General features: G+C 43.0%; 1 protein-coding gene across 1 annotated transcript in view; it reads left to right on the top strand.

Annotated features, from left to right (window-relative positions):
- The first annotated feature begins 8,413 nt into the window (after positions 1 to 8,413).
- The window catches only part of Tbx18 (T-box transcription factor 18), a 28,088-nt gene continuing 19,417 nt past the window's right edge, over positions 8,414 to 17,084 (top strand). The window contains exons 1-4 of the mRNA XM_052716157.1: positions 8,414 to 9,182; positions 10,105 to 10,309; positions 12,394 to 12,495; positions 15,368 to 15,539. Coding sequence (XP_052572117.1) covers positions 8,873 to 9,182; positions 10,105 to 10,309; positions 12,394 to 12,495; positions 15,368 to 15,539 — 789 coding nt within the window. The 5' untranslated portion in view covers positions 8,414 to 8,872. The remainder of the gene's footprint in view (positions 9,183 to 10,104; positions 10,310 to 12,393; positions 12,496 to 15,367; positions 15,540 to 17,084) is intronic.

The raw sequence follows: 17,084 nt of genomic DNA, 5'->3' as shown, positions 1-17,084 counted from the left end.
GCTGCACAGGGAAAGCCCGCACCGAGCTCAACTGCCCAGATGGCTTCCCTTGGTAGTCCGAAGAGGGCTTCCTGACAGAGAGCAGAGACAAATCTCCCTTTCAAGGGACGGGGCCCGCAAAGGGATCCGCGGAGAGAATCCTGGCTTGCCTTCCTCCAACACTTTCCTCTGCACCGCTCCCGTTTTAGCCTTTTTCGGGTACACACACACACACACACACACACACACACACACACACACACACACACACACGGGGAAAACTGTTGGTGGCGAATTAGTTAGGGCTCGCTTAGGAGTGGCCAGGCCTTTCTCTACGCCCCCCCCCCTCCACCATGCATCACGACCCTTCCACGAATGACTTTGAACTCTACGTCCAGTCCGACCTCCATTTGGGCCGCGGCTCCCGAGCCCCGAGAGTCTGGCTGCTGCGGATGCACAGGGGCAAGTGGGCGCAGGGCGGCGGACGCTGATTTACGATCCAGCGGTTCGCGAGAACCCCAACGCTTTGGCTGGGTTAATTTTTGTCATTGTTCCTCATCAGGTTGAGATAGTTTGAAGTTTGGGGCGGGTTTTATTTATCACCCCGCACATTTGAAATACAGTCAGACATAAAAGTAACTGACTCTGGGACTCTGGCGCAATATTGGAACCGTCGGGGAATAATTTGGCTAACTGACTTGGACGTCTCACCTTCTAAACAGAAATGCAGCTCTCAGTCAAACTGTAAATCAGATTGTCTTCAGCAAGGAGTTTGTGGGGGGAGACACCAAGACCAGAAAGAACGGAAACCGAAATGAAAGAAAACGTAGATATTGATCCAAGCAACTCAAGCTTCAGAAAGCCTGGCTGGATTTTAATTTCAGGTGTGGAACCTCATCGGAAATGTGAATTCCTAAATGTTTTGCCAGCGAGATCGGTCTCCAGAGTTTTAGGATACCCCAGGAAATTGGACTTAAAAAAAAAAAATCTTTTCGTCCGTTTTGTATCAATACCAAGCAATAAATGATGGTTTTAAAACAACCAAACAGAAAACACCCGATAAAACTTACTCTAGGTGGAAATTGAGGTCCCCTTCCAGAGATGTAATTACAAATAGAAATAAGGAGACAGGGACTGGCCTGGGGTCGGACTGGGTGGAATCTCGGGAAAGCGACTTAAATTTTGATAAAGAGAAATTCCTCTTGCAGTTCCCCTGTCCCAACTTGCGCTGGGTCTTGGGAACGGAATCTGATAGCCCTTTCTGCTCCTCGGGGATTCCTTTCTCCTTCTAGCTGCAAGTCCGAATATTAAACGCTCGATTTCTTACCGCCGCATATCACGGGGTGATCAAAAACCTCCGCAAAGCAGGAACTGGAATAGAACAGAAAGTCAACCCAGGCAGCTACTCAACAACTGATCACAGAGGAGAATGCAGAATACAACCAACTACAACATCTTCCCAGGAAAGAAGCATCTGTTATTATTTTGCATTACCCGCCCCCCCCCCCCGCCTCCCCCAAGGAAATTTCTTTGGAGCTCCAGCCTGGACACGGAGACCAGGACTTTTCTCTCTTACTATGGAAAAAAAAACAAGCATGGTTCTCTTGTTGCTAACCTATAGCACCTGTAAGCACCTGCTTCACTTTTAAGGCATTTAAACAAATACATATTTGCTTAAACTCATCTTTTTAAATCAAAGCCATTCGCATAACTTGGTTAGGAAATATCTTCAAATAAACGGGAATAAGAAACCCACGACTCTTTTTTTAAAAAGCCACACAATTAAGTTTTAATTTGAAGATAACACAGAAACTTCCGGTAGACCAAAAAAAAAAAAAAAAAAAATCACTCAAAAGCAGCTTCGAAACTGTGCTGGAAGATTCCCTGGTAGTAGATGGTAATTAGTGTTCATTGATAATACTGAATGTACAATTTATTGTTCTTGCAATTAACACAAATTTCAAAACTTTTAAATAAAATAATAAAGATTAAAACACATATTGATAGGAAAAGGTTTGGCAAGATGCTGTTCTCCCCACCACCAAAAAAAAAAAAAAAAAAAAGAATTTGGTGTGGTTTGGACATTTGCAAGGCCGAGTTCTTAATCTGATGATGTTTTTGTTTTGTTTTGTTTTGTTTTACATCAGTTCCAAGCTAGTTTTGGTCAGATTCATTTATCTGTTTCAGAACAGGAACTAAAGAAATACAACTTAATCTGCCAGGCACCTTTTTCTTATGTTGTGAGTGATCTTTTGCCAAGATGACCTGAAGTCCTTTTCAGGACAATCAATTGAGAAATCAAACAAAAACGTTGGTCTTTCCATACATTTATTTTTATTTGTTAGACTTCTCCCTCCTTTCCTTCTAGTGAATCATGAAGAAGAGTTCTTTCTCTTTGAATTTCAAACCACAAATATTTTTAAAAACATATATTCCAATAACCAAATCTACAGATGTAATACATACTGTGAACCCTATAAAATGCGTTTACAATGCTGACTTAAAAAAGAAATTTATAACTTTCATATGTACCTTCCTCGTGCAATAGGCAACCGCCATATGTTTCCGACTTCCATAATTCAGCTTTCCTGGACATCTGTAGCAGGTAGTGAGTGCTTCTTAAAGTACATTTTGGGTCATTTGAGAAGGAACCACACTGGAGACTAACGGTGAACATAAAAAAGGTTTTCTTTCTAGAAACACTAGTTACTATAACCAGTTAACCCGAGATAAGTGTTTTTGCGTCCTTGATTAATGTGACTGAATTTAGAACGTGATGGTTTAGAAACACGGTTGTTTGTATGCTGAGGATTCTTTACAAGCACTTCCCAAGAATCTCATAGGGTTCCTCCTTTTACCTCCATGGCACTCTTTAGCCTTTTGCTTGAAGATTTTTTACTGACTCTTCCTGAAAATCCAATTTGGGAGCTGGAGAAAAATGGCCCAGCAGTTGCCAGCACTGATGACAGGTAGTTCCCAGCTGCTCCTGACTTGATCTCCAGAACACCTCCTTCCTTGGACACCTACACTCACCTGCACACACCCACACTCACAACTAAAAGTAATTTTTGAAATATTTTTTAAAGAGACAATCCAATTTGAACATATATTCCAGTATGTTTTATTTTAGATATTTTCAAATTTTTGTAATAAAAAAAGGGAGAGTACAATCTTTTTCATTTTTGACTACTTAATTGTTCAGGTACACTTCTTAAACAATAGAAGACTTTGTCCAATTCAAAAAGGAAACAAAACAAAAGATATGTAAACAAGTCATTGCTTTGGTACAGTTTCTGCCACGTGCTGAGAGACAGGGACCATCCCCAATGCTGCTTTTCAATAGCTTAATTTGATTTTTACACAATTGTAATACTAGCCTTAAATTAATCTGTCAAAAGTCCTGTCATTCATGTGAAGGTGAAATGTCTCTTTGCTAGTATGAAATATGAATAAATTCCATCCACTTTTTTCGTTGTTATTTCAATAGATTACATGGATGTGCACAGAAATTCTATTGTTTAAGAAGAGTGGGCATCTACTAATGTAAGGTAGAGGATATAATAATTTTTATAGAAAGCCAAATACTTAAAGCTTGGCATAGTGGATGGAGCCTGTGTTCCCCGGTGAGGGCATATGGCAGGAGGATCGCTTGGGATCAGGTGTAGAGTCCAGCCTGGGTTCACCCTCTCATCTCCAAGCAAAATAAACCGGAAGTGCTACACAGTGATTCTTAAACCGGGCCTATGCTTTGTCCCGTTTTCCACTCATTTGTTAAACTGACACCCACAAGATTGGTTGCCTTTGCTTACAGGGAGAAATGGGATCAGTTCAAAGAATATGAAGTTTCATCAAAAACATGATGCAACTGAGACTTTTTATATAGCATCGACTACTTCCCAGTAACTAGAGAATAATTTATAATTTTCAGGTTCCTTCGTTGTCTTTGACCCAAACCATTGCTATACTGGTGTTAGCAATGCCCAGCCTCTCATCCTCTGGTGTTAATTGCGTGCCCTCCTTCAGTCCATCTTTTTTTTTTTTTTTTGATCAGTTATTAGAAGGTACAGTCAGTGTATTTCACATCTCTTAGTACTGTGAGAGGAGTGTGAGTCAATAAATGAGATGGACGGGGGACCCCTTCCTCAGTTACCGACTGAGACAGAGCAGATAAATGTGGAAATAGTTTGAATGAGATGAGATAGGAAAGTTATTTACCCAGGGCCCCGGGTTTTCTTTTGGCTATATATCGCAGGTTGTGGGAGTGAGGAAGGAAGATGGACTTACACTCAGACTACACTTCATTTGGCTCTCCCAGAAACCATATCTCTCTGGTGCACGGGGGAGAAAGCAAGCCTGTGTTGAGAAGAGGCTCTGGGAACGGCTGAGCCCTGCAGGGTTCTTGTGCTGTCTGAGCAGGGGTTTCTTGGGTTCATTGAAAGGATGGACTCTCAGTTCATTGGGATTGAGAGTAGACCCATTGTTAGGAGACAATAGAAGAAATGGGGGTGGGGAGGTGTATAAAGTGTGGGGAGTTGGTGCGGGTTCTATGTCAGTAGTAACAGAAGCCAGTTGAAAGGAACCCCAGCTTTCTGCTCTCCCTGGCTTTGCAGCTGCAGGCTAGGAGGGTGTCTCTTGAAGCGCAGCCTTGCAGCCCAGCCAGCCCCGATTTGCTTAGGAAGCCTTGGTTATGATTTGTTTGCATTAAGCCAGGTTAGCGAGAGAAGCAAGGAAGCCTGTGCCCAGAATGAAGAGAGGTGGGAGCAAGAAGCGGAGCCGGCTGTAGCCGGGTAACTGTGAGAGATGTTGACGTACACTGTCCGGAATTAAGATCTCGCATCTCCTTCTGCGATCCAGTTACGAAGTAACAACCAAATACGTTCGCTCTTGGTGTTTGTGGTCTACCATTGTTCACCCTCCACACTCTAGCCAGTTTCTGTGTTTTCAATCTTTTAGTCAATATTAAAGCATCTTTTTTTTTTTTTTAATGTGTAGGAAGGGTCCAGGGATCACATGCCCCGAGTTCAGCTGACTGTTCACTTCACTGTATCAGTATATCAGGTTTCTACTCCAAGAAATCAAAAGTAAAGGTTGGAATATTTTACAGTGATTGTGAAGTGTAAAAGGGAAAAAAAAGGCTCCCTAGTGCAGAATGAAGTCTGGACAGGTGGGCCTACTTTTAGAAAATCATCAATATATATATAAAAAAAGTGTCGTATAAATTAGGTAAAATGAAACCACAAGTCACACACACACACACACACACACACACACACACACACACACACACACGGTCGTGCAAGCAAGTTCCAGGCTAACATGCGTCCTGGAAGCAGACAGGGAGAATGTTTCTCTTCATTTATTTTTCTTTTAAAAAGAATGTTTCAGAACTGCATCAAGACAGGCAGAGAGCAGACACCCCCTTTAAAAAGTCTACCCTTCCTTTCAGCGTCAACCCCCCCCCCCCACACACACACCGTGGTTGTCCTGTGGGACTCCGATTCCAGTGTGCATCATTGTCTCTCCCCCCTCCCCGAGCCCCCCAAAATCTGGACACTCCAGGATTTTCTGCCTCTCTGTCAGCTACAAGTTCGCTCAGGCTGATTCCATCCTTAGAGTGGCTTTTATTTCAAATACTGGCTGGCTGGTGCTGGGAGAGGCCTGAGTGAGAATTGTCTCAGTTCTAATCCTTCTTTAATGCAAGGAATACAATGCGAAGACATTTTCTCTCCCGCCTTATAAGCACACATTTCCGGTACTTAGATCTTTCCCAGGTTTACAGGTGCTCAGGTGCATGCACACACCAGCACGTGTACGGAAGGTCACACGCGCGAACTGTGACACACAGGCGCACGGACAGACCCTTGCAAGTGAGACCCCAGGATTCAGAGGTTGGGAGGGGGGGTTCTCCCTACAGGAAGATTTGGACCTTCCCTAGTGTACTTCTACGGCATGGTGCAGAAAGGCCGTGGGAGAGGAGGCTTCTCTGAAACCCCTTTCTTTGTATTCTCAACCTACTGGGGTATAGTTTCTCTCTCCAGCCCATGATGGGGTTCTCGGCCAGCTTCCAGGGAGTATGGGTCGCACTCTGTGTGTACAGTTTGCAATCTAATGAGGAACCAGCTTGTCCTGGGTCCCGGAGCCCAATTCTGGCAGTTGGTCCTAGAGCTGAAGCCCGATTCCAGCAGGCAGAGGAGGCCAGTGACTGTGAGGCCCTATAGCTACGTCCCGCAAAGCCCAGCCTGGCCCAGGACTAAGGGAGCTAGCGCCCCCATTCTACCCTGAACGCTCTGCGCACACTTGTACGCATAGGGGCTACTTTTATTTTTGTTATTAGATTGTATTATTCCGGATGTCCGTAAGGTCTGGCTTTCCAGTTTATTTGTTATGTGAACCTAAGTCCAAATTTTGTGGCCTGCGCCTCCAGCTGCCAGGGGTAAGGTCGCAAGAAGAGGCAGAGGAACAGAGGAGGGTCTGGGATCCTGTGGTCCTTGGGGCACCCTTGAAGGCCCGTTTAATCATCCCAAACCAGTTTGAACTGCGCGACATCTAACAGGACAAGATCATAACCACAAAGCAGGCTTCCGGTCTAGAAATCCCAGAGGTTTCTTGGAACCAGCCTCTTCGCCTCCTCCTGCTGCCTGGTGGAGTAGGCCAGAAACCTCTAGTGACTCACCCCTGGGTCACAGAATTTATGAATCTCCTAGGCTGCGAGCGAGCGAGCGGGGCTGGCTTGGAGAGCCACCTCGGATCGCTCCGCGGCAGGATCTGTGAGGGCCAGGGCCTGGGGCCCTGCGCTCTGGTCTAGCGGGCTACTGAAGAAGGCTTCGCAGGCACAGCCCTAGCTTTACACACAGTCGGGAGCTGCGGGTGTAAACTCCATTGACTTCTGAATCCCACTTCATCCCAGACCCCACAGCCCCTGATCAGCCCAAACTTTGCAGACTGCCTCTTCACGCTCTTTTCTGGGCTCCCGCTTTCGGCCAAACTTCACGAACAGGGGTTGAACTTCTTTACGACACAATATCGTCCTGCACACTGCTGAGTTTGGGGGATCTCCGGACAGTGACACAGACTCCCCCCGCTCCCCAATAAAAACAATGCCTTCCAATTGAACGTCTTTCTCAGACACTTAAAATCTACATCCTCAGCAAGGATAGTACTAAGTCCTTCGCGACAGAAGGTTGTTGCCGGGCTTACCCCCAGGCCTGCACGCGCCTCTAGGCACTTCCTGCTTGGTTCCAGCTTTCCCCAGCATTCTGGCCCTGAAGGAACTGCGGATTTCTCTAGCAACGGTTAAAAAACAAAATACTGGTTCCAGTGGTGATGACACCACTTTCAGAAGCCGCTCTCCTGTAGGCTGACGAGAAGCCAGAGGAAAGTCTAGGGTTGTAGTGTTCGACTGAACACTGAAACAAAAGTAGTCGTTCGTAGCGTGTTTTATACTAAATATTTGTGACCACAGTGAATTTCATTTTACAAGAGATCTTTTTATTCACATCAAACGCATAGCCTGTTAATCTTAAGAAAATGTTGAGTTTAAACAACAGAACTGCAATGCGTGTTTGCTGTCGTTCAATTTGAAAGTTCTGCTTTCCTTCAAATTTATTTTAAAGAAACACGCCACTTCTTAAAAAAAAAACTAGTATGAATATGAAGGTTCTTTAACTTACAGATTTAAAAACAAAAACCTACAAGTGCGTCGTAAAACATGTTTTACTTTGTAAGGCGTTTTAAAGCTAAGCCCATATCATTAAAGACATACAGAATTAAAATCCCATGACCTACGTCTTAAAATAATTACTCCGAAATAAAAGGGAATCTCCAGAAAGGAGGTGCTTTTCCTGGCTAGTTTATATGAAGGACTGAGAGATAATACAATAATTTACTTTAAATATAAAAATCAAATATGCTTAAACTCATCTCACCTAAGAAAAATCTATAGAGTAAGATCTAAGCCCATGGCCAAGCTCTGCGCAGAGTGGGCATTACTAAACGCGGGAATCTTTAAGTGAAAAAAAGACAAACATGTTGGCTGTGAGTTCTTGCCCCTTCCAAATGTTGTGCTTTGTGGCCACGTCGATAGGGATGTGGGACCGCAGATTAAAGTTTCCTTGAAAGACCGTTGATAATGCTAACTTCGTTTAAACCTGAAGGCTCAGTATTTCCTGGCCCTGATAAGAAAAGCCTGAGAGTCAGGGTCTGGACTGGGTTGGTGGGCGTGAGCGAAAGAGTGTCCAGCTTTCACGAGGTTGGCACACCCCAGCCAGATGGCGGCGCTTCTCTGTCCGAGATTTTCCGACCTTGTAAGGAAGTGGGCGCGGGCTGAGCGGAGTCAGCGCCTCCTGATTGGTTAGCCGTCTTGTTGATGGACAGCTCCGTAGGCTCCGCCCCCGCCGCTTTATTGACACTAATGAGCAAGTTCTTCCCACCGCTCTCCTGCCTGGAAGTGCTGACAGATCAAGGCAACAAATTTCAATTACAATCCCTAATTTGTGTCCGCAGAGTGTTTTTTTACCCGTGTTAGTCCTCTCTGGCGCATCAGTCGAGGTAGATCTTGGTGCAGCAGGAGGAGGTGGAGGGGTTGGGAGTAAAGAAGAGCATCAGTGAGCTCTAGGCAGAGACCGAGGGAAGGAAACTTGGCTGCTGCGTTCCTGCTTCCTCGGATCCCAACGCCCAGAGAGAAAGAGGAAACGGCAAAATTGTGGTTTTTTTTTTTCTTTTCTTTTCTTTCTTTCTTTTTTTTTTTTTTCTTGCCGGCAGCTGGGAAGGGGGCAGGATCTCGGGAGGCGTCGGGAGCAGCGGAGCGTTTGGTGGGGCCAGGAAAGGCGAGCGTGTGCGTGCGCCCCAGCCGCGGGTATATGAGAGAGGGGCGGGCGGGCGCGGGGCGGCGGGGATGGCCGAGAAGCGGAGGGGCTCGCCGTGCAGCATGCTAAGCCTCAAGGCGCACGCCTTCTCGGTGGAGGCGCTGATCGGCGCCGAGAAGCAGCAACAGCTTCAAAAGAAGCGGAGAAAGCTGACCACGGAAGAGGCGGCCGGGGCGGGGGACGACGCTGGCTGCAGCCGTGGCGGAGGCGCGGGCGAGCAGGGCTGCTCCGAGGCCGACGAAGACGCGGCTCTTCCGCCGCCGCCAAACGGGGCGGCGTCCGGGCCGGCGCGGAGCTGCACGGACGTGGAGCGGAGCTGTGGCTCCCGCGGAGCGGCGGGTGAGTCGGCCCCTTCCGGCCCCAGCGGCTTCCCGGAGCGTCCCCGCCCGGGTCCCGCGAACCTGAGCTTCGTTCGGCCAGGCCGTGCTCGTGCGGGGACCCTCCCGGGTCTCTGCCGCTGAGTCCCGGGTGTCAGGCGCTGACCTGTCGGCCTCGCGCACCGTCCGACCGGGGCTCCCAGGCCGGCCCCCTCGCCTCTGCGCCGGGGGTTCCAGCCCAGGGTGATGCCAGTCGCCTGGCTAAGTTTTAGGAACCCCGGGGCGCGTGCGGGAGGGCGCGGGCTGTAGCACTGAAATCGGAACCGACGCCCCGAAGCCGGCGGTACCAACCCGGGAGGCTGCAGCGAGCTCGCCCACGCTCTTTCCTTGGGATGCCAAGCGCTTCTCCACCGGGGCTCACGGCACCCGAGGGCTGGCTTTTCGCCCTCTTGTAGCCGCTACGCCGCGGGGCCTGGGAGGCCGGGAGCCTGGAGGATTGAAGGGAGCGGGATCTGGAGATGTTTACTGAAGGTGCCTCGGGCTGGGCCCTGAGAGAGGCTGTCCGGGGTGAAGGGAGGCCACGGGCTTCCCGGAGCCTGACGGAGGTGGCAGCAGGATCTGTGCCCCGGGACTTTGAGCTCTGGGACCGGTCTCAGACCCAGTGTCGTGTGTGTGTGTGTGTGTGTGTGTGTGTGTGTGTGTGTGTGTGTGTGTGTGTGTGTGTGTATTACACCCGCGAGCCAGGGCCACGCACAGGCCGAGCGCGTGGGGAGGACGCGCGGACCTAGAGATGGGGACTCAGCGGGACCCCGCAGGCCTCAAGGCATCTCTGAGCGCCCAGGCGGCAGGACTGGAGGCGGCAGTCCTAGGGCCTGACCCTGAGATGGTCCCTAAGGCCGGTTCTCTCCTTCACTGCTTCCCCGTCTCTGCCCTCTGCTGTCCAGGCAGCTGTGAGGACGGCTTCCTGCAAGGCGCCTCCCCTCTGGCGTCCCCTCGAGGTTCCCCGAAGGGGTCTCCGGTACCCGGCCTAGCCCGGACGGGGACTCCGCTGCCCACGCCGCAGGCCCCGAGGGTGGATCTGCAAGGAGCAGAGCTATGGAAGCGCTTTCACGAAATAGGCACGGAGATGATCATCACCAAAGCCGGCAGGTAAGCTTGAGCTCCCTGAGATGCTCGCGAATTCTGGCTTCACCCTACCCCTAGCCAGGCCACAGCTGTGACCGATCCAAATGGACCCGGGACAGTAGGCCCTTTTTGGAACCTTTATTGGCTTCTTTGCCAAAGCGCTGTTGATGAAGGGCGCAGCCGGGCCCAGTCTTAATGTCAGGGAGATCTTTGCCAGTGTGGACTTTGCAGCCTTAACTGCCAATGCTCTGAATGAGGAAGTGCGGTTTAGTTACCCGAGATCGTGTATACCCTCTTCTGTGCATTTAAGGCTCTAGTTATCTGTCCTGAGCTAGGTAATAGATTGGCCCCTCTCGCTTTAGTTATTTTTATCTCTTATTTTCTTTAGCATACTCTGATATATATATATATATATAAATTCAAAACTCCCAGATTTGTTCCTAGCACAAATTGTGTATTGTGCTATTCTGATATTAGGTAGCCATGGAAAGTCACTATGGTCATGTTTTAATCATGTATTGCTATAAGAATCATTATTTGGATTTTTTTATAACTGTAGACACACACACACTACACACACACACACACACACACACACACACACACACACACACACACACGAAATCCAGCCCATTACTTTTAATTAACTGAATACAAAAACGTTCGGAAAGAAGTTATTTTTTAGACTGTGAAATTTGTGCATCGTTCGTTAGTCAAATAAATGGATTTGTTGGACACATCACACTAATTTGAGGTCGGTGAGAGAAATTTGCGCTTTCAAGTTTTCAGCTCATTTATGCATTTAGTGTAATGAAATCTAAGAATAATATGTTCCTTTTAAAGTTTTTTTTAAAAAGCACACACAACTCTTTCAGGGAGTACACATGGTAAAAACCTGGGTAGCATAAAAGTATCCAAACTTATTAGAAATAACAAAAACATATTTTATTGAATCCATATGCTACCTTCTGCATTCTCAGGGAGTTTTTTTTATTATTATTAATGATCCAAATACGGTCTTCAACAACACAGAGCAACAGTTGTCTTATAAAGGATGTCGTTAAAGACCTCTCCTCTTTATCTTACAGGTGCACTGAAAGAACACTGAAACAGCCAGCATATTAAACCGCTCTCATGCTTAGTTAATAATCGTGGACTTTCCTTTGTCTGGCAGTGGTCTTTAATAGCACTGTTGTAAAAAAAAAATGGTAGATAAATTTGTGTTATAAGGTTAAATTAACAAAAATGAGATTAGTGGGAGGGTCCTAGACATAAATCATTAGAAGAAAGTCTCTCTTTTTTTTTAAGGGCAAAACTTATGTTGTTTTTAATGCACATAATATGCTGCTGTGTTCCTTGCATCTATGCCCTTTTTAAAGGGATTATGTGCATTTACTTCAGCATCTCCTTTGATACACATAGCTAGGACGTCAAAAGAAAATGGAATTTTCGTTTGCTTTAATTAGCAATAATTGTGGTTAGAAAAGAAAACATTTTTGGGTTACGGTGGGGGGAGGAAATTCGTAAATATATGTTGTGTTTAGTTTCTGCTTCCAATAAAGAAGTTTTACTATACCTTTCAAATTTAGAGTGCCTTTTGCACTTTACCTTACCAGGCTGCAGACAGGAAGTCCTGTCTCAATAAAGAACATATTGTTTGGTTATAGCATGGCACATTGGCTCCTTGCGGCTTTTTTATAACCCCCTTTAAAATTTCACATTGTAATATATTTTATCACTTTCAGAAATTTGAAATTTCTATCAATGATGTATTTCATTATTTGTAGTAAGATAAACAGGCTTGTTGCTTCTGCCTCAAAAGCAAAGTTTCTTTCGGGTAAAATCCTTTCACTTTTAAGATACACTGATGTTTGAATAAACACGGAATATGTGCACGTGGTGCAACAAATTACATTTTTATAGCTGTAGTTTTGATGTAGCCTATGCTCTGACACCCCGAATTATGTTATCTAAGTGTACGTTATAAATTTGTCTACATTAAAATGGAAATTATGGGAGGATTCTTGGCTTTATTCAGTTTCTATTCTTAATCAAAGCAAAACAAAACCCAACCCCGTTTACCCCTCCCTCCCTCCCATTACAAACAGGCGCATGTTCCCAGCAATGCGAGTGAAGATCTCCGGATTAGACCCCCACCAGCAATACTACATTGCCATGGATATTGTCCCAGTGGATAACAAGAGATACAGGTACGATGATGACCCATGACTGCAAGCGGAGCGATTGCATTTCCAGGACTCTGTAGGCTCGTGCCTGTCTCATCCATGCCTCTGTGATCTTTGTTTCCCAAAGTCCGTGGAGTTTCCAGATTCAATGATCTAACTCAAATGGTACTTCGCCTCTAGCGTAGGTGGAAACTCCGTGTTTGTTTTGCATTTCATAGGTAAAGAGATGTCTTCAATCTTTGAGACTTTGAGCAGGGGCCAGTCTGGCATTGCTACGTGAAATAATACTTTAATGTTGGTTAGCGATTCAGTTAGAGTTTTGATAGGAAGTGTTCAATGAAAAGTTTGCAGATACACATTATAGTAAATGTTATACTTTTTTCCTATGTTTTGATCTTATGTTAATTTTCTTGTTATAGTAAAAAAACTATACATATTTTAGACTTCCATTTGAAAAAAAAGTGTTTACAAGTTAGAAAAATAAAATCTCATAATTCGTTGTGACTTAAATGATTCTCTAAACTTGTAATGAATTGTTATCCCTGGCTCGTTTTTAGGTTGGTAATTGACAGTTCTTTAGAAATTTCTATAACTCTTGGATGTTGAAACAGAATACATTTGTCTGCGCATCAAGTAAACTCTGAAATGATATGAATTCTTTAGTTTCCGACCTCTTTGCTTTTACTTATGCAAGAAATCGAATTAGTGATTTTCAATGACAATGCCTTTTGTTTATTGGAAGAGTTTAAAATGCTAATCTGTTTAAAAGGAAGTTTGAGAGTTTGAAAGAGCAGAAGATGGATCTCTGTTTGAAGATTTCTGTCTCATTTAGTATATGTGTAAATGAAATCATTTGGTTTTATCACTTTATAAGAAAATGGGTGCTTGTTTTGATAAAAGAAGTTTGTGATGTCAAAAGTATTCAGATTTAAATCTGTATATGAGCATAGGAAATACTACAAGTGTTTAATACAATAGTTTCATTTGTGTTGTCTATTTAAGTTGTATTATTTAGCTAATTAAATGAGTCATTAGGAGTTTTGCTCACTCTATCTACTGACTAGCAGAAAGTAGAAGATACTACGTTTATTCATGGAATATACATGATTTAAAACCCACATTCTAATTTGAGTTTTGTGCTGAGGAAGATAATGTAATTCTTAGTGAGTTTCTAAGTTACTCCTGTCTTTTTCAAGTTTCTCTTCTGTTTCTTCCTTCAATTTCTCCCCATTTACTTAAGATTCTTTATTTTACACAATTCAAATTTGTTCTCCCAGAAAGCAACAGAAATTTAGATCTTAATAGATCAAACTGTGAAAGACAAATTTGCTTTCTTCCATTGCTTCCTAAGAAATGTTTAGCTTTGGTATTTAGCATGCTTTGTGAGGAATATTTATATGTATAATTTATTCTCTTAGAAGGTGTTGGATTTTGAGCTATTTAATATGCATAATTTTGATAGAACATTTTTATTTATTTTGGTAGAAACCCAAATCTTACCTGAAGTTCAGTTTTTTTTCCCCATGCATCTCTAAGGTTTCTATTTTATTTATCAACTTTTTTCATCAGTATCAGAAATTATTTTTTGACTTATTCTGTGTCAAAGAATGGTATTTGGTCCATGTTAAGAAACCTTATGAACAATTATTAATCACTAAAGCTCATAGGAATTGATTTATTAAAACCACACCATAACAATACCAAAAAGGAAGGTTTTAAAAATTAATATAAATGCTATGCTTATATATTTTGCTTCAAGGAAAGGAATTAAAATCTGCAAGGGATATTGTGCTTAAAATTGAGGTCACTGAAATGTGTAACCATAGTTGAGACAAAGAGCTTTACCAAAGACAGATGTAAGAAAGTGTTTCATGCTGTTTTAAAAAGATGTGTGTTTGCTACACGGGTATTTCTGACATTACCTGAACCTTATCACTATAAATTGTGTGCAGTACCTTAACACATGAGCAGGAGGCAATGTATCTAAGTGTATAATATCACTTCATCATTTCATCGATACACTACTTTCTAGTTTTTAAATTCACACTGACAGATAATAATCTGAATCTTCACCTAAATTTTAAGATTTTATTTACTCCTGGAAATTTTACTATTTAAATGTGTTTCTTGCTAAGTCAATTTATTTGTGTATATTAAAAAACAGAGTAAGCTATTGTGGTTCTTAGCTGTGAAAATAACATTAATTGGCAGTACTAATCAAGTGCTTCGTATGTTCAATATTGGTAGTTGGAAACTAGTATTTGCTAACTGAAATTATTTTCTTAGAATGATCAAAAAAGAGAAGCACGAAAGTTTAATGATAGCCTGTATTTTATAATTCCTCAAAAAATTTAAATCAGCATGAATTATCTAATCCTCTACTTATAATGTTAAAGAATTGAGAAAAGCAGTTCTAAATGTTAAAATGATTAACTTCACCCCCCAAAACAATGTGACAGTTTCTTCTCACCTCTCCATTGTTTACTCCACCAGGCTCTACAGAGCCAAAAAGGGGAGTGACCTTTCAGGAAGTAGAAACCTTTAAAATAAGACACTGAAGTATTTTGAGATTTACTCAGAGATGAGATTGACAATTAAATGTCAATTAAATATTCAGATGAAAAATATCAGAATATAAATTATGTCTCTTGTAAGTGTTAATGCATTAGAGTCAGGATACTTGGTGTTTATGGGGAAGACAGCCTGTATATTTTCACTAAACCATCAAAACGATGTTGGCTCTGGATTATCCATAGCCACCACAGTACAATCTCAAAAGAATTGGATGTATAGAGAAATAAGTTTATATTTAGAAAACGGTGCACATTTGGTCTGAGTTGATAATTCCAAGAAATGGGGTAGTTCTCATTTTGACAATTTTGTCTTTGCCTTGTAGGTATGTTTACCACAGCTCTAAATGGATGGTGGCAGGTAATGCCGATTCTCCTGTGCCACCCAGGGTATATATTCATCCAGATTCACCTGCCTCTGGGGAGACTTGGATGCGACAAGTGATCAGCTTCGACAAGCTGAAGCTTACCAACAATGAACTGGATGATCAAGGCCATGTAAGTAGATAGCTTCTCTGGCAAGAACCATCAGGTGGCATAGCCCAGTGCCTGGCTAAAAACTGCTAAGATTGTAATACCCCTTTCTGTTTGGTCAGTATGTGAACAGTATGTGCCAAATCAAGGTTATATTTGTATCAGAGACCATATCTATAGCTGTATTGTCCCATAAAGCATTTAATAGATTTAAACCAGATACTGGTTTTGTATCGGAATGAAAGGACCTAAGGCAGAGACTTTTTATTTTTTTTTAACCAAAACACTTATGTGAAATCCCACGAGGCGCTAATTATTATACTTGAAATGTGCTTGGAAGTTTGGTAACAGGAATGATTTATTGTGTCCTCTCTGTATCCAGCTCTTTTCCCAGCTGAGGCTCTCTGCATTAATGACCCGAGCTTACTTGTTTGTGTGCTCCATCTGCAAGTTCCCAATTGTTTTGTAATGACAGCTAATGTGTCGAAGTATATTATAATTCCCTTTCCTCCTAAAACTGCTGAAACCTGATATGTGGGACAAGTCCGGCTGTTCCAAAAAGACAGGCATTGTTAACAGCTTGCTGACTTGAGGCAGAAATCTACATTATTGTTTTAGTAACTCACTAACTCTGGGTAATACTTATTTCTGCTCAAAGCTAGCATTTCTGTAAGGTAGAGTTTTGATGAAGAAGAATTGAAATGACTTTACCAACTTCCTCATTTCCCAAACAAAAAAAGTACCTAGCTTATTTATAAATAAGTCACTTAACATAAAATTGCCAACTGTAATGAGCATTAATATAGTGCTTGTGCTGTGCTTTGCAGGTGTCTAGATAGGACCTGAAGCACCTTGATGAAAACTTTGGGGTACTAACCTTCCTATGACAATGCTGTGTCTACATTTTAACACATAGCTAGTAAGATTTCACATGACAATGCTTCTGTGGTCGCCTTTATGATTTAAAACAGAATCAGAGAAAGAAGACATTTTATGTCTTCATATTTTTTCATATATGACTTCACATTCCTTTTTTTTATTTTTCCAATTCTACAATCAAGTTGTAACAATTATTGTTCACTTGGTTTCAGTGTTTAAAAAAAAATAACAGGCTCCTATGTTTGACTGAACTATTGTTAGCGCACCTATCTGATGGGTCTATGTTTCTGCCTTTTACTAGGAAATTTAGACAGAATGCTATTTGGTGTTGCTTGCTTTTTGAGTTCTACAGTTTAAGAATATATTTTAAAGAAGTAATTGTACCTCAAACTGTATTCTGATAAAGAATTCAAGTCAATATAATCATCTTATAATTCTAATTCTTTTAGTTCAGAGTACTGGCTTTATATATGGTATCTAAACCAAATTTTATATATAGATTTAGAAAACAAACTATGATTTTAGATTTGCAATTTTAACAGCTTTTACCTAAAAGAACAGTCTCCAGAAAATATAATATATACATGTGTATGTGTGAATACATACAGAGAAAATAGTTATATATGTGCACGTGAGAGAGAGGAGACAGACAGAAGAAAGGCAGAGGTGGGAGAGAGTCTAGAAAGAGAG

The sequence above is a fragment of the Peromyscus californicus genome, unplaced genomic scaffold, assembly GCF_007827085.1.
Source record: "Peromyscus californicus insignis strain IS unplaced genomic scaffold, ASM782708v3 Scaffold_11__1_contigs__length_118956290, whole genome shotgun sequence".
NCBI lineage: Eukaryota > Metazoa > Chordata > Mammalia > Rodentia > Cricetidae > Peromyscus > Peromyscus californicus.
The sequence above is the reverse complement of the archived record's forward strand: the minus strand, read 5'-3'. Positions and strand labels throughout refer to the sequence as shown.